This window comes from Drosophila miranda, assembly GCF_003369915.1.
Source record: "Drosophila miranda strain MSH22 chromosome Y unlocalized genomic scaffold, D.miranda_PacBio2.1 Contig_Y1_pilon, whole genome shotgun sequence".
Lineage (NCBI taxonomy): Eukaryota > Metazoa > Arthropoda > Insecta > Diptera > Drosophilidae > Drosophila > Drosophila miranda.
This window is the reverse complement of record NW_022881603.1, coordinates 38931787-38955551: the sequence shown is the minus strand read 5'-3', so window position 1 is coordinate 38955551 and position 23765 is coordinate 38931787. Positions and strand designations below refer to the sequence as shown.

Genomic DNA, 23765 nt, shown 5'->3' with positions numbered 1-23765 from the left:
AATATTTAGACAACAGGGATACTTAGCTAAGAATTGATTTGTACATACTGGTAGTTTGTCATTGTCAGCTGTGATTTACAGATAGATTTTGGTTGATCTTTATTTTAGTTGCACCTAAGCGAAACAAAATCAATTCGATTGATTGAACTTAGGTGGCCTGCGCCCTCTTGCACTGCGAATAACATTAATTACACCACTCATAGTACATAGTTTTACATAGAAAAATGTATAAATGATTCTACAGAAGTATGATTAATAATTATGGTTATGGTTATGATTAATGATTAATGGTTAATGGTTACAAACAAACAGTCAGTCCAAGTAAATAAATTAAGAATGGCGAATGATAAATAAAAAGTGTACAAAAATAGAACGTAAACGTTTCCTTTCTTCATTTTGGCTAAATTAAGTCGCTAAATTCGATATACGTACAGACCAACATACACATGGCTAAAGGCTGTAAATATAGTTGATACATAAACGTATTTGTGTTCGTTCCAACATGGCTCAGAATACTCTCGAGTATACTATACACAGCTATAATGACTAAGTAATTGGGGTGGGGTATTGCTCCCTTTGGCTATCTACGGTAGCACTTTGTGCACGCTGTGCATTTGGATGAACGCCTCCAGTTGCATGGGTATCAGACCCTTGAAGTTCAGCCTGAGGGTGGCTATTGTGCGGGCCGTCAGACACTTGAGGCTGGTGTGGGCGTTCTGATGACCGTGCAGTAGGTTGGCCAAGGTAGCTACAAGGCGGAGGACATGGTTAGTGGATGATGCACTGATGATGAAGTGACGCACTTACCCAGGCCAGTCTTGCATGCCGCGGCCGCTGTCTGTCCCGCGGCATTAACTGCATCCAAGTGGGCTCCTGCCTCCACGAACAGCTGGAGAATGCGTGCCATCTCGCCACTTTGGACACCAGTATGTGCAGAGGCGTGTTGCGAGCTGCATCCACGGCCACCACAGAGGCCCCGCAGTGGACCAACACCAGGGCAGTGGCATAGCACGGGAACCTATTGGCGGAGAGTGGTGACTGTACCCATAGTCGCAGCTGGAGCTACCCACTTCGTGGCTTACCTGCACATCTCATTCGTGTAGAACTCATCCACAGGCATCACACCATTGACAGCGATGTGCAGCAGAGTCTGCCCATCGTTGAGACGAGTGTCGTTCTGTATGAACTTGCGGACCACAAGGAAGAGTTGTTGGATATGCTCTTCGTTGATGTCCTGGTCCTTCTTGCGTCGCGCCAGCTAAGTAACAATCTTGATTAAATACAGAGCTGTAATGCAGTTCTGGTTGTTCTGGTCCTGCAGCAGACTGGCACACGTATTTGGCTTCGCTTGGCGTATCTTGAACTTGTTGTTCTCTATCTCCTGCTGGCACTTGGTCAGCACGGGCAGAACGTGGTCGAGGGTGAGGCGGTGATTATCCGCGCGCAGAAACTGGGCAAACAGTTGGGCGAAGCGCAGCAGATCGCGATCCACAGAGACCTGGAAAGGGATGGATAGATTTGCAAATCAATTTAAATACTTAAGTGAGTGGTCTCCATTTCTACTTACATTGTTACGCATGCGGAGATCGATGGCATAATTCCACAGCACATGGCACTGGTCGAAGCGACCATGGTCCGCCATCACAGCTCCACGGTAGACAATGGCCAGAGGGACGTCCGGATTGTTGCGTCCCAGAATGCGCTCTCGTATGGCCAGCGACTCCATGTGTATGGAGTGGTGGTTCAGCTTGATGGCGTTCAGCTCGGGCAGGTTCTCGGTCTCAAACCAACTGTCATAGGCGGGCACTGGCGGCTGAACCTTCTTGCGGATCACGCCACGGGGATCGCTATAACGTAGCTGCATGGCCCGCAGCAGATATCTGTAGGCCCGATTGATGTCGTACTTGGTCTTGTCATTGGCATAAGTGGCCCCGAGTAGTTCCAATGCTGTGATCTGCTCGTCGACGCTCATCCGATCCGGCCGCTGTGTGAAGGCCTCGACGACATCGTCATTCAGCCGCTCGGCTGCTTGCAGGGCGGGTGTTATGCCGATTTCATTCTTCTTTAATGTGGCTCCATGATCCAGCAAAACCAGCACCACATCCAGGTTGCTTCTCTCGGCCGCATAGTGCAGAGCAGTAGCTCCGCACAACGCCTGATCGTTGGGACGCGAACCGTTCTGCAGTAACGTTTTCACGACTAGATGGTGCCCCTTGTAGGCGGCAATCATCAATGTATTGTTGTTGAACAGATTTGTGGCATTTACATCGGCTCCGTGCTCTATAAGGAACTGGACAATGTCCAGGCGTCCTAAAATGGGATGGAAATATATGAATAAAGCTCAGAGAAGCACTAGTTCGTAGCACTACCTTCGTAGCAGGCAGCTCTCAAGGGCTGTAAAAATTACAAGCCAGCGCCATATGAATGCAGGGAAAATAGCATCCAGGCTGGCCAAAGTCCAAGCACAAGGCGATTCGCCGATGACAATTGCGTATTGGCCTTGCATTTAGAGAGCATTTGGGTCAAGAAACTGCTAGCTGCGGGGGTCGGCACTGTCGTTAGCTCCACGCCAGAAGCTCGGTCCTGGCCAGGCGGACTCGTACCAGCGTTTCCGTGTGCTGCAACAATGTTATAGAGAGTGATGTTTGTGAGCTCAGCCCCAAGCGATGGAGGAGGAAATCTATTACCGATACAGCTCCGCGTTCATGGCCTGGAATCTAATTTTTAACAGGCAGCTGCCGAGGCATTGAAGGTCCTGCTAGGCCGGACGAACGCCGAAAAAATTCGATAAAACTTCGCCAGTGAAACGAGCTCTCGATTCCCAACCCTAAGTTAGCATATGAAAGATACACTCGTAAAGGGAAGGCTCAGGGCCAGACCCATTGGTCTTTGGGGGTTGAATCAAAAGGGAGAGAGCCGACCGCCTGCGCACGAGCCCTCGGCCCAAACAGCTGTTCCCGGAGAGAGGTCCTTGCATACCATCCAGGGGTTTGTTTACCGCCCGCAGCTGTTTCCCTGCATACCACAATCATCGAAAAAGAGGAAGAGTAAGCCGCTGCATAAATTCGACTTTTGAACGCAAAATTCAACCGTATTTCAGACTCCATAAAGATTAGACCTACGTTGCATTATTTATGGGATTGGATTTGTGTTCGATTAGATTACGGCGCAGCAGAGCCAATCTCCCGATCAGATCCCCTCTCTCCTGCCAAGAGGTGTGCACAAAATTTGGTTAGTAAACAAATTAATAAACGCACATTTCAGGAAACCGAAAATTATTCGATTTGGCGCCAGGCCAAATTCGTGTCCAGAGAGGTACCGAGTGGTCCCTTGTCCGCACCCCCCTACACCCAGCCATGAGTAATTGGTCAAAGATGGTTTTTCGAGTGCCTGTTTCCATCAGATATTTCAATGTGACAGTGACTGTGCAGGCCTTAAATAGAGTTTAGTGTGCGCGAATCGATCATTAAGTTTGCAAATTAACAGAATTTCTGTTTACTTGTCTTTTTGGCAGGAATTAAAGTTATAAACGAGTACGGTGAATGTCCATTAAGCAAGGCATATGCTACACAAATGTTTTTTTTTAATAAAGATTTGTATATGTATGTATATCTGTGGATGGTACATTATAACTTTGGAAGCGAAACAAAGTTTACTTTTTCCTATTTATCGAGTGCCTACTGTATATTGGAAAGAGCATATAGAGCTTTTCTCATTCCCGTTCTTTCTCTCTCACACTTTCCCATACACAATGACAAACCAAGTAAATACCCAAAAACCAGCAATGGATCGTATAAAATGCGCTTTATGCGGCAGCAGACATCAAGTTTACATATAAACCAAATACGTATACATATAGCAATGATTTTCATTAATGACGCAGTAGTAAACACAGGCAGCGCGCAGCTCGTTTCCATGCCTTTTCTTTTGTGTCTCTGCTTTGGTGAGTTTACCGCTCGTTTTCTGCACTTCGTTGGAGCATCTGCTTTGAATTATTGCCGCTGCAGCTGATTGTCTGGCTCGCTCTGCTGTCTGCTCTCCTACTTTACCTGCGATCTCACTCCGTTCTCTTATTATTCGTGCACAGTGATTCTACTGCTGTCAATAATGGCAATCGTTTGTAGTGCAAAGAAATGTGAATTCGGTGGTGTTATCATTGGTGATTCATTTCTTAGCTGCTGGCTGTGCGACAATTTTGCCCACATAAAATGTGCTGGTGGTGGAAATTTTGGCCGGCTGAATGATCTGATCTCGAAACGCATGGGCCTGTCTTGGTCATGTCTGGCTTGTCGGGAGATTGAGGCCGAAATGCGCACATTTATGAGACAGACTCGAACTGGGTTTCTGGATGTTCTGATACAATTTGTGGCTCTCAACGAGAAATTTCTTGCCCTTGAATCACAGTTTCTTGGGCTCAAACTCTTGAGCGAATCGCCTAGACGGAAAATTCCGCATAATGATACCAATCTCTTGCAACCTAATCCGATTGGTACGCCTGCCTCCCACCTTCATCCATCGGAAGCATTTCCGTGTAGGCATGCCACGCCGTTGTCTGTAAATCCGCCAACGGTGGCTCCGGAGTTCTTTACACCGAGCAATGTGCTTCCTTCGAGCACCCAACTCCCCAACAGCATCAATCCCATCCCTGCAGTTTCTGTGGCCGTCACTTCTGACGCGGTGAGTGCTCCTAGTGCGGGTGTGCTGGTTGCTGACGACGTCTTGCCAATTCCTGCTCCAATTCCTGCTCCAATTCCTGCTGCAATTCCTACTCCAATTCCTGCTACAGCCATTGCTGCCAATTCCTCTGCCCTTGTACCGAGATCTCTTTTAGGTGTGGCTCCACCATCTCGATCTCGCTCGGGACTTCAACTTAAAGCAGTGGTCCCTCGGAAAGCAATATTTGTTTCTCGTCTTATTCCTGAGGCTACAACGGAGGATGTTAAACAACATCTTGCCACTAAACTTAACACTTCGCCTGTTGATATAGTTGTGACTAAATTTTCATTTAAACATAAGCGCAACATATCATCATTTAAAATTCTTCTCCCTGATTCTTTACTATCCTGTTCTCTAGAACCGTCAATATGGCCTGAGCATACAATTGTGCATGAGTTCCTTCTCAAAGATTCGAACTCGAATCCAAGAATTACCGAACATGCTCCAAAAAACTAATGTACTATTTTTCCATGCACTATCAGAACGTTCGCAGTTTGCTGGGAAAGTTGCGTCAAATTCATACTAATAGCGCGTCCTTTGATTTCGATGCCATCGCGTTTACCGAAACCTGGCTTAACTCCTCTGTCAATGATCACGAAATTTTCATTGATAGTTACACTATTTATAGAATGGACCGCCCATCTTTTGCAGGTGGGGTTCTGATTGCAGTTAAATCTGTTTTCTCATCTGAGTTATTCCCATTCAATAACATTCATGGAATTGAATTTGTTGCAGTCAAAGTTCGTGTTGGCTCCGCATTTTTCTATTTAACCTGCTCTTACATTCCTCCCAGGTCTGATGCTGAGCTTTACTTACACCACCTTTCAGCAATTAATAATGTTGTTTCTACATTAGGGTGCAATGATCGAATTATTGTCATGGGGGACTTTAACCTCCCATTTCTTTCTTGGCTGCCTTGTAATGACGCTAACCTGTTGTTTCCCAATTGCCATAATGACTTTATCAATGGGCTAACGGATATTTCCCTTGTCCAAATTAATGCCGTTAAAAACATTAGGGACAGACTTCTTGACCTCGTTTTTGTTAACGATGGTTCTCTTACTACTGTATCTAGAGCAAGCCCAATATCTCTCCCTGAAGATCCTTACCATCCAACTTTGTTGATATCACTGGAGTGTACACAATCTGGAGGTGCTGACAGTTCCATGGCTCCTTGTCACATAAAGTGTTTTCGCAAAACAAACTTTATTGATTTAGATCTACATCTCTCGCGTGTTGATTGGTCGTTTCTTTATTCATTACCGAACATAGATGCAACTGTTAACTCGTTTTATAGTTCTATTTACTCCGCCCTTAATACGTTTGTTCCAGATATCACTGTACCTGTATCGTCCAAGCCTCCCTGGTTCTCCAAGTATTTGTCATACTTAAAAAATAATAAATCCCGGCTCTATAAAAAGTACCAGAAGTCGGGCTCCACGTTGGCCTTAGCTCTATACTCCTCCGCTCGCTCTCTGTTCCTTGCCGTCAATAGTCAGTGTTATAATCATTACCTTTCACAATGTAGTAGTAATTTTCGTAGTGATCCTAAAAAATTCTATTCGTTCGTTAATTCTAAGCGCAAGTCAAACGTTTTTCCTCCGTCCCTTCATTACCAGAACAAAACAGAAGCTTCTGCTGTTGGTATTGCAAATTTATTCGCTAACTTTTTCCAAACAACGTACTCGTCTCATATTTACAACGCATCCACTCCGTATCCGTACCAGCTACCTCAAGCTAACAGTATTTTTCTGCCCTTTTTCGAGGAAAGCGTTGTTCTTGAAGGTTTGTCATCTATGGACATATCGTTTTCTGCGGGTCCAGATAAGGTACCAAGTTGCATCTTAAAACACTGTGCCCAGTCCCTTTGCAAGCCCTTGACCTTTCTCTTCAACCTCTCCTTGGAACAGTCTTGTCTCCCAGTAATTTGGAATGAGTCCTACATCATTCCGCTTCACAAAAAAGGTTCAAGATCAAACATTGAAAACTATCGTGGTATCGCAAAGCTTTCCGCCATCCCGAAGCTTCTTGAGTTCCTGGTCACCCGGCAACTGCAACATCTTTGTTGCAGCTTGATATCTCCGTCGCAACACGGTTTTTTCAGACATCGTTCAACATCGACTAACCTTCTTGAGTTTTCTAACCTAATCCACCGTGGTTTTCAAATTGGTTTGCAGACGGATGTAGTTTTTACGGACTTCAGCAAGGCATTCGATTCTGTGAACCATGCTCTGCTTATTCAAAAGCTCTCCTTATTAGGGTTCCCAACGAATCTTCTAGATTGGATTTTGTCCTATCTCTCTAACCGTACTCAACGTGTTTTGTTTTCTAACGTGTTGTCAAATACTGTTAATGTTACTTCAGGTGTGCCACAGGGAAGTCATCTGGGCCCGCTTCTGTTTATTTTATTTGTGAACGACCTTCCTCAAGTTATAACATACTCTACTACACTAATGTATGCTGATGATGTCAAAATCTGTCTTTCTTACTCTGATTGGTATTTGCACACACGCCTTCAACTTGATCTAAGTGAACTACTATTGTGGTGTTCAACTAATCTTCTTTTTCTGAACCTTTCCAAATGCAAACTTATGACATTTTACCGTCGCGCTCCTCATTTTGTCTCATATGTTCTAGGAAATCATGTCCTTGAGCGAATTTCGAGTTCAAATGACCTCGGAGTCCTTTTTGATCATAAGATGTGTTTCAACACCCATATAGCTGCAACTGTAAATAAAGCTAAGGGTGTTTTAGCGTTCATCAAGCGTTGGTCCAAGGAGTTTGACGACCCGTACGTTACGAAACAATTGTACATCTCGTTAGTACGTCCTATATTGGAGTATTGTTCTTGTGTGTGGAGCCCGCAGTATAAAGAGCAGCAGGCTGTTATTGAATCCGTGCAAAAGCAATTTTTAATTTTTGCCCTTCGGAACTTTAACTGGGACTCGGGTAGAATCTTGCCACCCTACCGGTCTAGGCTAAATCTTATTGACCTGCCGTCGTTGCACCATCGCAGAATATGCAATGGCGTAATGTTCGTGCACAAGCTCCTTCTTGGGACTGTTGACTCCCAAACTCTCTTGGGTCAGATTGACTTGGCCGTTCCATCCAGACCTACCCGTACTTTTAGGCCTATCCGTCTACCCATATGTAGGTCTAATTATGCTGATCATGAACCTTTTAGGGTTTTATGCCATAATTATAACTCCCTCTGTCTAACCCTATCCCCTGAACTGTCTCTTAAACTAATTGCATGCAATATTTATAATCATTTAAATTTAGCTAACTTTTAACTTATCTTTTTCTGCCTTTAGTAACTAAGTACCATTATTAACAGATAATTTGTTAATTTAATAAATAAATAAATAAATAAATAAAAACACTGCTGCACCTGCCACACCATAGGGTACGGTACTCACTGTATTGACCAGGTATGTCTGCACCGCCTTGCTGTTGGCGGTGTTGAGAGCATCCACGAATCTCATCATCTGGCTGCTCCGGGCGGCCAGGTAAAGAGTGTTCAGCTGCTGTAGCTTGAAGTGTTCCTCATGAGGGAACTTTTCGCGCAGCATGCCGTGGGCCATGTTAAAGTACTCAAAGTCAAGTGGATAGCCATTGTAGAACGATGTATTCTCCTCCTGAAGCTCTTCCGGATCGACTTCCATTTAAAACCTTCACAAAAATAAATACCAAGAGGAACTGAACACTAGCAAACGGAAATAAATGCAACGATCGCCAGCGAATCATATGGTTCTTTCGTTACACTATAATTAATCGTTTATTCATACATTTCTTTGGAAAAATGAAATACACCTTGAAATATTTTGACATGTTTGAGCAGGTGATTTGAGCTTGAAGCTTCCTTCTTTTTCTTCATTCTTAGTTGATTTGATTATGTGTGTGTTTGCAGTAGGGCATGTGTGAGTGTGGTTTTTTTTGTGTGTACTTAAGCTTTCAAGTGGAATTTTAAACATTGGGCCAGGGACCTGATAGGGGTTCCTTAACTATTAGTGTGCTTTCGTCAACCTGCCCAATGCAAAATTTTAATCGAGGCGTTTATTGGGATCATATTTTTCCAATAGCCCTCCGACAGTAGTTGTACATCGTATTTTTTGGAAAACTATGTCTAAACGCAACGATTTGTACGCACCAATGTGTCGATATTTCGTGTGGGGTAGCGTGGGCACAGCACTTCGCTTTGGGCGCACATCCAAGTTACAATAATTGTTTTAAAACGTCTCGATTAAGCACTTCTCGACAGCAAGCTCCAGCCGCGAGTGTTTTGTACAACATTCAATTCTTAGTCTTCACGGGCCTCGTTGTGATGTGTGTTTACACTTAAATTTTGACATTGTTTCTAATCTGTTGGTCTTGCAAAGGGAAAAGTTCGTAGTGTCATAATTTTTCCATACTTCGTCCTTATCTTCTATTCAATGGGGTTTTAGTGTCCGTTTCATTGGTGGCTACAATTTTGATATTTTCATAAGAATTCGTTTGGTAGAATAGTGGAATAAGAGTAAGCACTGGCAGCTACGCTACTGCTGAAAGATCACGTTTCGATTCATTCTCTTTCTTTATGTACAAATCCAATGGTATAATACAAGCATGGGCAATTCATAAAATTAATCAACAATCTACAACGTACCCGATAAGGTTTTCTCGACTTGGGATAGCTTTGCTAATGCACTATATAATAATATTCTACCAAAGCACTACTAGCGCAAAGTTAGGCAAAAAAAAAAACAAAAATAAAAACTTAATTACTTGCACTGTAGCCCCTCTCCTGGGAGCTTTAGTTGGCCACTGTCGCCACTGGCGACTGTGGTGGTAATGATTCCGGGGCCGCTGTGTTCAGTGTCTCAGCCTTCTTGGGTCCCTTAGCACTGCCAAAGCTGTGGCGAGTGTTGCGTTTGCGATGAGGACGTCCGCCAGTCTTGCCGGGCGAGGGCGACTTGGTGGAGGAGTCCGGCACTGGGGCACTGAGTCCGTCGCTCTGGGACTTGTCGCCACCAGCACCGAATTCAGTGCTGGTAGAACGGGAGCTAATGGCTCCATTCTTCGATGATGCTGCACCGTTGGCCCGAACGCGACGACGAGGGCCATTGCCATTGGGCTTGAAACTCGGCTTGATAGTCGCCTTGCTTGGGTCGAAGAAGCTGTCCAGAAGCTCCACCAGCTCGGTCTTTTCCTCGGTCTTCAGGGTATCAATATCGGTCAGAGCCAGTTCCAAACCCTCCTTGCGCTTCTCGGTCCAAATGGCTTTTAGAGACTCCAAAGTAAAGCCATTTTCAGCCAGCACGATGCGGAACTTTACAGCACGAACACGATGGTACAGAGTGGTGCGGAAATAGTTCAAGAATACTGGACGGAACGAGTTTTGGCGGCCCATGTTCTCGTTCTGGGTTTGCAGCTCCATGACGTCCGAGCTGAGAAGTTTGGCGAATGGTTTCACGGCATTGAACAGGTTAACCAATGCCTCCGAAGACTCTGGCTCGGATGTGCGGTCAGAGTTGGTCAACTGCAGGGCCACTTCGTAGATCATCTTGGCCCGCACATTGGCACTCCCCTCGAAAAAGTAATGCTCCTGATTCATTCCATTCTTGTGGCACTTATCGTTGCTGCTGCCGTTTCTGTTGACATTCTCAGGTTCATTCTCCTTGTTGGCATCATTCGACTTGGCCAAGAGCAACGAAAGCTTGCGTAGACCACAGTTCTTGATATTAGCATCGCCAAGAGAGGCCTTGGCCATATTGATAGTGTTGACAAAAGACTTCACCGTCCGATTGAATCTTTCAATCAGACCGTACTTCTTGAGCGCCTCCAATACCATGTAGGGTATGAATTTACGCTCCTCGTGATAGATCATAACGATGCCATCAATGCTGGGCTGTTTGGCGACCAGCATCTCAAGCCAGTTGAGAAAGTCCATGAGGGCAGCAACCTCCGATTTAGACTTGATAATCTGAGAAAAAAGCTAGAATTAGCGGACATAACGGGAGTGTAGGTATGAATGTACCTTGTAGGTCTGCATCGACTTCAGCATGCGATAAAAGCCGATCGAAATCACACGAATTTGATGACGCTGACGAGCGGCTGGATTCAGATTCATATACGGCATGATGTACTGCTGGAAGTTGTCCTTTGGAGTGTAGGCAGCCAACTGGACAATCTGAAAAATGGGCAAAGGGGAGACGTAGAGGAAAGTTAGGTTAGGTCCGACCCAGAGGGTCAAAGCCCCTTCCGACACAATACCAACCTCATCAATCAGACGTCGTCCAGTGGTGTCTACATCAACACCAACCAGGATGTAGTTCCCTGCCGGCAGCTCATCCTTCATGTCCACGCACTGATCGGCCGCGGCAATGGTAACACAATCTTCAGAAATTTCGGCAACCATTTTGAAAAAATATCTGAGAAGCACCAGGAAATTCGAAAAAATAAAATTAGCAACCGAGTAGGCGTACTGTTTTAACACAAAACTAAAATTTTCTAAACAAAGTAAATTTTTTTCTCAAAAAAAAAAAAATAAAATCGCGAACCGCTGAGCAGCGTTTTGGCTGCGGAATGTCTGACGGTTTGCAAAAAACTGCCTGCACTGCTCTACACCGCGGAGTGGAAATATGTACAAAGCTACGGTTTATTTCCAGTCTAGGTTCACTTCAAGCGCCATCTTTTTTTCTCTTCCCTGCCTTCTCGCGCACTTTATCACTATCTTCAAACACTTTTCGGCATACCTTTTATTTTGAATTTCTCTCCGCGTTTTTTTTTCGACCGGTTCTTTCGCGTTTTACGAACTTTATACCCTTTTTTTTTAAAAGGCAAAAGCAAAATGCTTTTTTCCGACGAGCTCTTACAAAAAAGAAACAATCCGTACGACAAACTAAAACGTAATGAATTTTTGTCTGGATTTTTCCGGTAGGTCGAAAATGGCCTGAGTTTGATCGAAATCAAGGCCTACTTTATGAGTGATTTGGTGTTAAGTACGATGGGCCGAATAGGTTTCGACTTTCCACAGCGTTGTGCGCACAGTGGGATAATTCTAGAGTCGCAATAATAATATAACTGGCCTCTGAAGTTGAATGCGCCGGCAAAGAAGAACGCAATGATAATTGCCAACACACCGCAATGGCCCAACAAATTTCTAAATCTGCATAAACATATTTGAACACGTTTATGTGCTTTAAATACAACTTTATTTTGTAATAGAAAAAGAGCGGGCTTTTCGGATATGTTTATCGTTTGCCATTTATCGGCGAAATCTTTTTGAGAGCGCTGCCACCCAGTTGGAATAAGGTGTCGTGACCCTATTGAAAGTCTGTGCAGCCCTGGACTTTACACAAACAAAAATCAGCTGGTGCAGTGACAATTAAATAATAGTAAACAAAAAGTTGCAAAAAACGTTGTTCAACACTGGTATGGCGCGTACCTAAAATTGTTTGCGGAAGGAAAAAATTAACATATTTCAAGACGTTCGCTGATAGTTTTAATCAAAAAGACTTTTTCCGAAGCTTCTGGGGGTGCCTCACACGCCTACGAAGACGGCGCGAAGAAATTCCCAAAGCTTAATCAATTAAGTCGAAAAACCTGGAATTTACTGCATGGCGTCCCGGAATAACTCTTAAAACGGCTCTTGGAACTCCGTCTGGACCCTGAGAAGCATGGCAAGCATAGGAAAGACAAGGATGGCCACGGAGAAGGCGACGGGAGTTAAAATTTGCATGGAAACGCTGAAAAAAAGGGAAGGAGAAGCTAAATCCGCCATGCGGGTAGGAGTAAAGATGGCGGCAAAAACGGCTCCGCAGCTTTTGGCTTCTAAACTGCTGTGCAAGAAACCAAACTTGTCGACGAACGTGTCGACAAACATGTCCACGAACACGACAACAAGCATGACATCAAACATTTCTACGACGAAAGAGAGAGAGAAGACTGACGCGGTTTGGTGGCTTCCGTGAGTACGAAAAACGGAAGTAACCGCAAAATCATCGTTAACAAGTATTATGAGGGGCATAAAGGCCCATACATTGTTTGTATCGACAAAATGAGTGCGAATAATGCCAGAATTGCTATAAACCAGTTTGATCTATCCGATCTGCTGCTGAAACAGGGCATTAGCGATATCGAGGAGGTTGCTAGAATGGGCTATGGCAGGTGCAAGATTGTGTGCGGGTCGGCGGGAATATGCAAACGGGCTAGTGGAAAAGAGTGTTTTCGCTGCTCAAGGGTACTCAACCCGAATCTTTAGGCACTTCGTCCAAAAAGCAGGGTTAATTTTTGGGTTCCCCGTGCACTACTCGGAGGAACAGCTAGCGGAGCTTGTAACCTCGGATATCCCAATTGAGGAGATAGTTCGGATTACGCGAAGGGATAGAGCATCGGGGGAACGTGTACCTACTGGCAGGGTGAAACTCTGGTTCAGAGGAGAGCAGTTACCAACCAAAATCAATTTTCTATATTCTAAAGTAGAAGTGAAACCTTTTGTTCAGCTTATTCAATGTTTCAGGTGTTTTAGGTTTGGCCATCTGGCGCAACATTGCAAGAGTGGAGCGAAATGTTTCAAATGCGGACAAGATCGCAGCAAAGATATTATCTGCTCAGGGCTGGTCTGTGCTAACTGCAAGGGGGAACATGCTGCCACCCACCCGCAGTGTGAGGCCAGGAAAAAAGCGTACGCCATTCAAAAGTGTATGACACTGGAAAACCTAACTAGAGCTGAGGTCAAGGCTAGATATCCGATCCTTTTTGATAGAACTTCCCCCAACCTAAGGGATCAAGGGGAATTTCCTAGACCCAGTTGGCAATCTAACCGCTCTTAGAGTCCGCCAGGGAAATTCATTCTGTCACCTCTTTCGCGGAAGTGACCAAATCCAATATGGTTGCCGCCCGGAACGCAGAGGCGGCCAAGGCAGCAGCCAACATGGCAGAGTGGAAGAACTCAATAAACTCAGACTGCGTCCAAATGAGCGAGAAATTTGTTAGATCTTCATCCGTGGCATCTTCTCTGGCCCAGGATAAGCTAAACGCACTAGGAGCCAAACTCACAGCGTTCCTGATTGATCCAAACAACATCATTAAAGGGGATTCTTTAGCAAATAAATTTATTAAGGAAATTAGAGAATTTGTCAATGCTTCCAACGCAGAACTAGATAGGCGTCAGATTGCCCAAGGGATGGCAGTTGGTTCTCAAAACATCCAACAATGAAGATTCTTCAGCTAAATATTCAAAGTCTGACACACAACAACAACAAACAGCTACTCTCAATGTTCCTAGACCAGAACGCAATAGATATTGCCATCCTCTCAGAGATTTGGGTGTTGAACAACGCGGACTGCAGCATTTTAGACTATAACTTTTTCTGCATGCCCAGAGAGGACGGCTACGGCGGGGTTGGCATCTACGTCAGGAAAAACATTCAATTCAGCATTTTAAAAATAGAGAACGACTTGGAAATTTTAGGAATAAAAACATTAAACCTCAAGAGCAATTTCAATATTTTTAGCATATATGCACCGCCATCAACAACAGTTTCACAGTTTAAATCGGGCACAAAAAAGCTTTTCGAATTCGCGGCTTCGCTTGACATACCCTCAATAGTGGGCGGGGACTTCAACGCTAGGTCTTCTATCTGGGGAAGTCCGATCTGTGATCGCAATGGTCGCAGCATTGAGAATTCCACCCGGGAGGCCGGATTTATCTGCCTAAACGACGGTTCGCCAACCTTCTCCAGGAGCCCATCTCAATTCTCCGTTCTTGACCTTTCTTTTTCGAACTACAGAAATGGAACTATTAACTGGCAAGTCCTCAAAACAAAAATTACGAACAGCAACCACTTCCCAATTGTATTATCAGTGCAAGGCCTAAATGCCCCCTCCAAGGCAAGAAGATCCTTCACAACAGAATAGCCCGGATTCTGGGTGCAAGTGATTTCTCAAATCTGGAGGAGCTCAATGAAAAAGTGAAATCCCTGACCTTAAAAAACACGGTCACATTCCCACGCAAGAACAAGTACGTTGCTAAGAAATGGTGGAACGAGGAAACGGAAAAACTTTTTCGCGTGAGAAACGCTTGCAGGCAAAAATTCTACCTCACCAAAAAATTGGCTGATGCCAGAGCAACCTTAGAAGCTGACAAAAATCTACAAAATCACGTAAAAAATCTTCGAAAGCGCAACTTTTCCAAGTTTATAGAAGAGGTCTCCTCATCTCCCTCTATGTGGAGCAGGGTGAAGAACATCGAAAAATACGGTCAAATCAAAAATGTAGGGAACAAATGGACGAACGAAGATGACAAAAACTTTCTCAATATGGTTAAAGTAACCCCATCCACGTCAAACAGTAGGCCCCCTAAGAAAATTCCTGCCCCTTTGTAAGGACCAGACGACCCGGAACCCCTGGAACTGGAAGAATTCCTGGCCTTCCTAAAAACCAGGAACCCCAATTCGGCTAGAGGCCCTGATGGCATCTCGTTCAGGATGCTTCAAAAGCTACCAAGTGGGAAAAACAAGACATTTTTGAAATTATAAATAAAGTATGGCTGAGTGGCGTCATCCCTGAAGTCTGGCGCAGGATAAAAGTGGTACCCATCCCCAAGAAGAATGCAGACCCTACTTCCTTCCAAAACCATAGGCCGATTTGTTTGATTAACACGCTGTTTAAATCCATAGAGGGGTTGATAAAGTTGAAGTTGGACGAGCACATAGCAAACTGTGACCAGCTGCCGGTCAGGTCCTATGCCTTAAGGAGAAACAGGTCCACGGCTCTTTGCATCAACGACCTTATCAACAAAGTTCTGGCGCTGAAGGCGAGGGGTTGTCAGGTTGTCGCAGCTTGCTGGATCTCCAGCTTCCTTAACAGACGAATTCTCATAAAGGGCAAAAGCGAGGTAGAGGTGAACAGAGGTGTTAGCCAGGGTAGCTGTCTCAGCCCAACCCTTTTTAACCTTTACACAGCCGAACTACATGATATTAACAGTCATAACTGCTTACTGTTTCAGTATGCTGATGACTTTTTCATAGTTTGTTTTCATAAAGACGTATCCATTGCGAAAGGTGTTCTGGAAGACAGTATAGATAAGTTCGAAGAAAAATGCAATAGGCTAAACCTGTCATTCAATCCGGTGAAGTCTAAGTGATTTACTTCAACAATCGTAGAGCTGCGCTAAATATCTCGCATCAAGGAGTTGAGATCAGACAAGTAGAGCAGATCAAATACCTAGGCAGGACTATCTCAGCAAACAACTCAGCCTCTGGTCACATTGATCTGGCCATCTCGGAATCGAACAGAAACTGTGCGTTTCTCAGTGGGTGTCACTATGGTATCAGCCCCAAAAGAGGGCTTATATTTTACAAGGCATTTGTCAGAAGTAGGCTAGAGTACGCGTGCTCATCATTCTGCAACCTGTCCAAATCTGCCTTGGCCAAAATCAAATCCCACTGCACCCATCACCTCAGAAAGTCGCTGGGTCTGATAATCTGCACTCTCGTTCCTATCATATATCACATGGCAGGAGAACTTCCCCCGGACTACAGGATGAGATTCCTGGCGGCGAAAGAGTTGGTTAAGGTGTTTGCATTTAATCTCCCAGCAAGTGAAACAGTGTCAGCAAATAGGGATTTAAACACGGGCTACGCTAAGGCATATCGGGAGTTTGGCAGCATAATAGATAGAGTTGAGGTTTTCGAGAACACAGCTTCATTTTGCACTAAAATTAGCTCCGACTTAGAATTTTTCAAGGGTTCTGCACCCAACAAGCACGCTATAGACCAGGCAGGTATCATGCTGCTCCTCGGGGAAAAGAAGGATCAGCTGACAAAGGGTGGTTTTGAAATCTATTACACGGATGGGTCAGTCGCAGATGGGCATTCCAGCGCCGCTTTCCTGCACGATAGGACAGGTTTTTTAGATAGCTATTACACGCACAAAACCCTTTCCTCGTTGTCCGCCGAGCTCCTTGCTATCGAGAAGGCATGAGACCATGCTATTTTGTACAATTTTCCTCGTGTCGCGCTCCTGACAGACAGCAGAAACGGGGCCCTCATTCTGGCGAAGAACATTCAGGATAACTCTATCGCCTACAAAATCAGAGAAAAGATCCAACAAAATCCACATCTAAGAACTGTAGAGGTTCACTACATTCCCGGACACGCTACCAAACAAACGCTGCGTACCAAACACTAATTGACTTCATCGACGAAATTGATGTAAAGCTATAAACAGTACTCCAACATCTTCTATTCTTTGACTTGGCAATTTCCACCTTCAAAAGGCGGGCGGCCAAATAATCCCACGCTACTCACGGGTAGTTTGGTAACTTAAATCCTAAAAAAAAAAAAAAAAAAAAAGTTTGGAAAAGGAGGGTTTGACCACAATTATGCTACACTGAGTAGACACACACACACACCCCAACCACACACACATAGCACTCGCAGACAGTGGCAGCCGTTGTGATTCGTAACAGATAAAAACATTTGTTGCCGATAAGAGAGCCTCCCAATTTAGGTGCCAAAGAGCGACACGGTGTACAAATATGCTGTCTTACATCAAACGCAAGCTCTCCGAGTCCGACGGCGGTTCTAGCGTCGTACCCGTGACGTCCTCGTGTGGCGGAGGCGTCAGAAGTAGCAGGAGCAGCAGCAGCACTACCAACAGCAGCAACAGCTCTAGCGGCCGCACATCGGCGGACGATTTAGTGCGCAAAACGAGTCAGATGTCGATGGATAATGAAGCGATTGCCTACGGCGAGGACGCACTGCTGCAAGATCTTGGCTACAAGAACGCCACGGACCTGCAAGAGACCATCTACGGTTCGCGAACTTTTACATTTTCCCCTAGAATTATGTAATTCCGTTGCGTCTTTTGTTGCGCGGCATACGCGATCCCGAGAAGCCCTGCACTCTGGAGGATCTGAATGTGATCTACGAGGACGGTATATTCGTCCTGCCCCCCACACGCTCGAATGTATCTGTTGTAGGTTACGCACGCCTCGTTGTCTGCTCGAATGTGATCTAATCTCTGAATTGCTTGCTATTACGCTAGGTACGCATCGAATTCAACCTGACGGTGCCGCACTGCTCCCTGGCTCCCTGGCCGCACAACATTAAGCTGGACATTTACATCAAAAAAGGAGCTCATCAAACGGAAGACGAAAGTGAGATTGTCCTTCAATGGATCATTAGGGGGTTTCCACTAATTTGTCTATTTTCCCCTGCTTCGAACAGTCAACAAGCAAATCAATGACAAGGAGCGCATTGCTGCGGCCATGGAGAACACCAATCTTCGTCATTTGGTCGAAAACTGCATCAAGGATGAGGAGTAGCTCGGCGTCGCGACTTACTTTTTAAATACCCATTTTCGTAGGGAGACTTTTGTGTTTAGGGTTAAGTCTAGCAATAAGGTGCCTCTTGGACTGTGTGCATTAAAGCCCCATAGATCTGTTAATCAGCGAAAAGTCGATCGGCGTAGCTCATTTCTGTTTTCCCCATTGTTTACCGATAAGCGCAGAAAGCACATTTCCATTTCTATTCGAGGCTTCCCCTATCGCTCATTGTTTACGTTCTGTGTGTAGCCGGAACGATATGACCGACCGAAGACGGCAAGACCGTGTGCACACCGCTGTCATGGCGCCGCCGCTGGCTAGTGAATGAAATCATTTTGCGGCACGCTTTACATCGGACAAAAGGCCCGCCATGTTGGGCGTGACAGGCTTAAAGTTATCAGCTCCAGCAGCACTAAAATTTTAGGTGGAGTGGGTGGAATGGAGAAGTGGAGAACAAGCAGAGGGCATACACCTGCGGCTGACACACATTTGATTCTTAACAGACGAGCGACTCTCTGGTTCCCCCTTGAGCGGCTTGTCGCTGCTTCTGCTCCAATTTTCTTTTCCCGGCTTTCCATTTGGTAAATTGCGCTCTCGGCTGCCATGTCTCCCCCTCCCCCAGGCAGTAATAAATATTTAGCAATATCAATTAGATGCTTGCCCTCGCTCTCAAAAGACTTCAAACTAATTTTCAAAGACTTGGCAAAAAACAAGCCATGAAGCAATTAAAACCATTGCCGCTGCAAACTTTTTACCAGCCAATGTGTCGTGGAAGGCAGGTCAGGGTCCTTCCTGGCGGCCCATAGAGACCAAGAAACGCAATAAAAATGAATACGGAGACAAAAGCATATTGCGAATATTACGCCAATTGGCGCCTTTAATCAGAGCGGACCACGACCTAGACACGTTGTGAAAAGCGGTCGATCTTCGACTCCTGTATGCCCTGTGCCTTTCCTCCAGAAAATCGTGCTTCTGGCCGCTTTTACTGTCGGAGAAAGGTCCTGCTGCCCATCACTTTGCATGTTCATTAGAGGGTTGGCCAGGATGTCTTGGTGATACTTTAAGAGCCACGTAGTCTGTAACATCTTCATGTTGACGGTAGTCTCACGACCTACTCGACTACAACAGACCTACGACTATATGGGAGAAAAATACATGATTTATGTGGTTAATTCGTATGCATTTAAGCAGGGCGAACAACTGCAGCAATTCCCTGAGGACCCAGGAACCAGGGTCCAGACCGGCAATTGTCATTTGTACAGCGGTCAAAGTGACCCATTTACCCGTACGTAAGTGGTTCTTGCTTTAGCCTCTTCACCACCGCCTCTACAAGCTTAAGTACATAAGTAGGCAAATGCAATGAGTCCAGGTCCAAGCACCAGCTGCAGAAGAAGGAAGGGGGGCTGCCGCCCGAAGACGGGGTACAGATTGCGGGCACTGAGATTTCCTTCCGATATGCAATGCTGTTAAATTGTATGCCATTATTATGATTGCCACCATGATGGGCCTGTGCAGAACGGGCCGGAACGGAGTGGTGTGGTGGGTGGCGAAGTCCGGCACAGGATGCTGGAGCCACGACATGTTGGGGAGTTGCATTCACGCATTGTAGGGCTCCTACGGGTCTCCCTCATCATCTGCCATGTATTTCATTATGTTCTTGTGCCTCGTACTCTCACCATTACCATCAACGTCTCCTGCACTACTGCCTCACTGTTTCAGTTGCACTAAACCAAAGCGAGGGCATGAACAGTTGTGGGTTGCGAGACGCGTCCATGCAAATGGAACTGAATGATAGGCCATTTTCCAAGCCATTATAAGTTCACAGGGAAAGGTTTTTATTATAAAATTTTCTTCAGGCGAGCAATCACATACATTTGTACATGCTTTATGCTTTAATCATAATTCATACCATAAATATAATTTGAATGGGATTCATAGTGTAGCAAGGTAATAATTAGTGAGGCATTCAACTAGTATTTAAAATAGCATACAGCGCGCATTGGTATTTACCGCACCATCGATACACTCGGTGGGAAATACCAATAGGGAGATATCGGATAAGAAACATCGAGAAGAGAGTGAGTGCACTTTGTAAATGGCGATTGTGAGAGACGGACGCGCAGCTAATAAAAAAGAGTTACATTAAATCACCGGGTTTGTGTTTTTATACCTATACAGTTCACTCACGCACCGATATTGGTCACTACAATTCCCGGGTTAGACGGCCTACAATTTCAGAAGTGGGATACGATCAATCGCCGCCAGTGAAAAATAGCGAAAATTTTTATTATCTCGTCCGTCGAAGACGCCATCGCTGAAAAAAAACATGTCGGACTTGGTCGGCACGGAGGAGTTCTCGGCCGCCCAGCTGCGCGAATGGCTGGAGTCCCTCAATCTACCAAAAGGTGGAAGCAAAGCTGCCATGGCAGCGAGACTTAACGAAATACCAGTAGAGCTGCGGGGACAGGGACCACCGGCAGCCGAAACATGCGAGAACGAGAGGGAAGATGAGGCGGCCGCAGATCAAGACTCGACGAAGAGCGAACGCAAAGAGAAGAACGAAAAAGCACCGCAAGCGCCTGGGCACAACAACAACCATGGCGAATATCGAGCAGAGGTTGAAATGTTAAAACTGCAAATCGAGCTGCTGAAGCTGCAGAGCGAGAGGGAGAAGGAAGGGAGAGGAGAGAACACAACACCAGCCGCCAGCAATGACGCTGGCGTCATGTTGCTAAATGCCGCCAAAGACATGTTGCCAACATATCATGGCAACATTTCTGGAAACAACGATGACGTCACAACTTGGATCGCGCAGTTTAAGGCCGTCGCAAAAGTGAACAAACTGAAGGATGAGAAGCTACTAATGCTGCTAATGTCGAAGCTTAAGGACAAAGCATTGGTGTGGCTGCATTCGAGTCCGGAGCACATGTCGCTGCCAATCGATCAATTGTTGAACGTCATGGAAGACACTTGCCATCACAAGGAAAGCAAACTGTTGCTCCGTCGCAAGTTCGAGTCCCGTTCATGGGCACGTGGCGAGGAGTTCTCGATGTACTTCAACGCCAAAGTGTCGCTGGCATCCCGCATAGTCATTGACGACGAGGAGTTTATTGACGGAGTCATCGAAGGTATCCCAGATGTAGGCCTGCGTAGGCAAGCCCACATGCAGTGCTTTGGCGCTCCATATCAACTACTCAAGGCGTTCGAGAAGATCATGCTGCCAAAGAAGTACGGTTCAACTGAAGGGGCAAACACTGGAGCCTCGCCAACACCCATTCGCTGCTACAACTGCAACTCTTTGGGCCACGTGGCAGGGGAGTGCCGCAAGCCCAAGCGCGAAAGAGGAGCGTGCTACGGATGCGGCAGCATGAGTCACCAGGTGTCACACTGTGACGAAAAGAAGTACAAGGTACATAACGATTATATATACAAATTTAATATATACATTAGCAATTACAATAACAAATGCTTGTCCTTAAATTGCCTCATCGACTCAGGGAGCCCAATAAGTTTTATGAAGTTATCGTGTCTAGAGCACCAGTCGGAAAATAACCTAAATAAAGTGGAAGAGCGCTCACGATTAAATTCGAACGAAATCAAAGAAGATGATTTAAGTTTATATAAGTTTAACAAAGACAAGAAAAACAGAGAAATTGAATTTATTTTGAATAAAAATGCGGATTACGCTTATGTTGGACTAAATAATAGCAAACTTAACATCTTTGGTAAAATACCCAGTTTTGTAATTATTAACAAAAATCGAATCAACTTTGAATTACTAGTAGTGGCAGACGAGTCGATGGGCTATGAGGCTGTGTTAGGTAGGGATTTTATGAATTTATGCAAATTTAAAATTGTAAGTGACATTTGCAAGGAGAAGGAGAGTGAGACAAAAAACGAGTGTGAAACAAAAAATGAGTGTTTAGAAAAAAATGAGTGTTTAGGAGAAAATGAGTGTTTAGAAAAAAATGAGTGTTTAGAAGAAAATGAGTGTTTAGGAGAAAATGAGTGTTTAGAAGAAAATGAGTGTTTAGGAGAAAATGAGTGTTTAGAAAAAAATGAGTGGAAAATAGAGAATGAGTGTTTAGGAGAATATGAATGTGAAGTTAAAGATGAGGGTGATAAAGAGAATAAGCATGAAGTAGAAAGTGGAGGCAAGGTAGAAAATGAGTGTTCTGCAATGGTTGAGTGTCTGGAAGACAGCGATACCTGCGAGAGCGTAAAAACCAATTTCAACGAACTACCAAGCCAGTATCCAGACAAAGAAAACGACTGGGAGTTGAAAGTAGGGACAGATTGTAGCCAAGAACTCGCAGGACGACTTAAATACATGTTTAGGACAGCGTATGTAAACGCAGAAAGACCAAACTTACCACAAACCAAGTGGGAAATGAAGTTGAATTTCGAACACGAAAAACCGTTTCATTGCCCACCTAGAAGACTGTCGTATAGCGAAAAAGCCCAAGTACAGAAAATGATAGACGAATACACAGAAAAAGGTTACATCAGAACCAGTGAGTCAGAATACGTTTCGCCTATAGTACTGGTAAAAAAGAATTCGGGAGAGTTGAGACTGTGCGTCGATTATCGCACACTTAATAAAGGTATGATAAAGGACAATTACCCAACACCTCTGATAGACGACCTACTAGATAAACTGTCAGGGAAAAGACTTTTCACCAAGTTAGACCTGAAGAATGGATACTTCCACGTATTTATGCATAAAGATTCAGTTAAATACACATCGTTCACGACCCCCATGGGACAATACGAATGGTTGAGGATGCCGTTCGGGTTACGAAATGCATCGGCGGTGTTTCAAAGATTCACAAACAACATTTTTGCAGATATGGTAAAGGAAGACAAAGTTATAATATACATGGACGATATTATGGTAGCAACAAAAGATAGTGATAGTCACATGGAAATTTTACAAGAAGTGATGAGACGATTGGTAGAGAATAAACTTGAATTAAGGATTGATAAATGCGAATTCTTACAGTCAGAAGTTAAGTACCTGGGCTATTCCATATCGGGTAACGGAATTAAACCAGATACGAAGGGATTACAGGCAGTAAAAGGGTTCCCAGTCCCCACGAAAACGAACGAAGTGCAGAGTTTCTTAGGGTTATGTTCTTACTTTAGACGGTTCGTAAAAGATTTTTCTACGAAAGCTAAGCCCCTTTATGATTTGGTCAAAAAAGACAGGAAGTTTGAATTCGGTATCGTAGAACTAGAATGTTTCGAACAACTCAAAAGTAATTTGTTGGAAGCACCGATCTTGGCACTTTACAATCCCAGAGATCCGACAGAATTACATTGCGATGCAAGTTCGTTAGGTTTCGGGTCAATTCTAATGCAGAAGAAGGGTGATGGCAGAATGCACCCGGTGTTTTATTTCTCCAAGCGGACAACAATTACCGAAGCAAAATACCACAGCTTTGAACTGGAGACACTAGCGATAATTTATGCACTACAACGGTTTAGAGTATACGTGCAAGGCATACCCTTCAAAATAGTGACAGACTGCAACGCGCTAACTATGACTCTAAACAAAAAAGAACTCAATCCACGCATTGCCCGCTGGGCGTTAGAGTTACAAAATTATGACTACAAGTTAGAACACAGGTCAGGAAGTAGAATGCAACACGTAGATGCGCTAAGCAGAGCCGTTCAGATACTCACGGTAGACACAAACACCTTTGAAGAAAATTTAATTATATGCCAAAACAGAGAT

At 44.7% G+C, this 23765-nt stretch overlaps 3 protein-coding genes and 1 pseudogene across 3 annotated transcripts; 2 read left to right on the top strand and 2 right to left on the bottom strand.

The window, feature by feature from the left end:
* Positions 1-394: 394 nt before the first annotated feature.
* LOC117189618 lies at positions 395-2767 on the bottom strand (annotated as a pseudogene).
* A 5799-nt stretch (positions 2768-8566) lies between these two features.
* Positions 8567-11610, bottom strand: LOC117189617 (maternal protein exuperantia-1). The gene is made up of 5 exons (XM_033394735.1): positions 11451-11610; positions 10973-11126; positions 10733-10885; positions 9481-10678; positions 8567-9179 (listed from the first exon to the last, which is right to left on the bottom strand). Exons 2-4 carry the CDS (start codon positions 11111-11113, stop codon positions 9509-9511), a joined length of 1464 nt encoding a protein of 487 aa, XP_033250626.1. The 5' UTR covers positions 11114-11126; positions 11451-11610; the 3' UTR covers positions 8567-9179; positions 9481-9508.
* Positions 11611-17194: 5584 nt separating this feature from the next.
* LOC117189621 (MIP18 family protein galla-1-like) lies at positions 17195-18856 on the top strand. Its single transcript, XM_033394740.1, has 4 exons — positions 17195-17517; positions 17568-17679; positions 17749-17860; positions 17931-18856. The coding sequence occupies exons 1-4, from the start codon at positions 17240-17242 to the stop codon at positions 18026-18028; spliced, it is 600 nt and encodes a 199-aa protein (XP_033250631.1). The 5' UTR covers positions 17195-17239; the 3' UTR covers positions 18029-18856.
* Positions 18857-20124: 1268 nt separating this feature from the next.
* Positions 20125-21936, top strand: LOC117191320. The gene is made up of 2 exons (XM_033396221.1): positions 20125-21437; positions 21508-21936. The coding sequence occupies exons 1-2, from the start codon at positions 20355-20357 to the stop codon at positions 21535-21537; spliced, it is 1113 nt and encodes a 370-aa protein (XP_033252112.1). The 5' UTR covers positions 20125-20354; the 3' UTR covers positions 21538-21936.
* The last annotated feature ends 1829 nt before the right edge of the window (positions 21937-23765 follow it).

Excerpts from the sequence above, each read along its gene's own strand:
- LOC117189617 (XM_033394735.1), bottom strand. The coding sequence starts at position 11,113 with ATGGTTGCCGAAATTTCTGAAGATTGTGTTACCATTGCCGCGGCCGAT. Across the intron at positions 10,886-10,972 it reads GACGACGTCTGATTGATGAG|ATTGTCCAGTTGGCTGCCTA; the intron begins GTTGGTATTGTG and ends CCCATTTTTCAG. Across the intron at positions 10,679-10,732 it reads AGTCGATGCAGACCTACAAG|ATTATCAAGTCTAAATCGGA; the intron begins GTACATTCATAC and ends CTTTTTTCTCAG.
- LOC117189621 (XM_033394740.1), top strand. The coding sequence starts at position 17,240 with ATGCTGTCTTACATCAAACGCAAGCTCTCCGAGTCCGACGGCGGTTCT. Across the intron at positions 17,680-17,748 it reads CACGCTCGAATGTATCTGTT|GTACGCATCGAATTCAACCT; the intron begins GTAGGTTACGCA and ends CTATTACGCTAG. Across the intron at positions 17,861-17,930 it reads TCATCAAACGGAAGACGAAA|TCAACAAGCAAATCAATGAC; the intron begins GTGAGATTGTCC and ends TGCTTCGAACAG.
- LOC117191320 (XM_033396221.1), top strand. The coding sequence starts at position 20,355 with ATGTCGGACTTGGTCGGCACGGAGGAGTTCTCGGCCGCCCAGCTGCGC. Across the intron at positions 21,438-21,507 it reads GTGACGAAAAGAAGTACAAG|ATTGCCTCATCGACTCAGGG; the intron begins GTACATAACGAT and ends GCTTGTCCTTAA.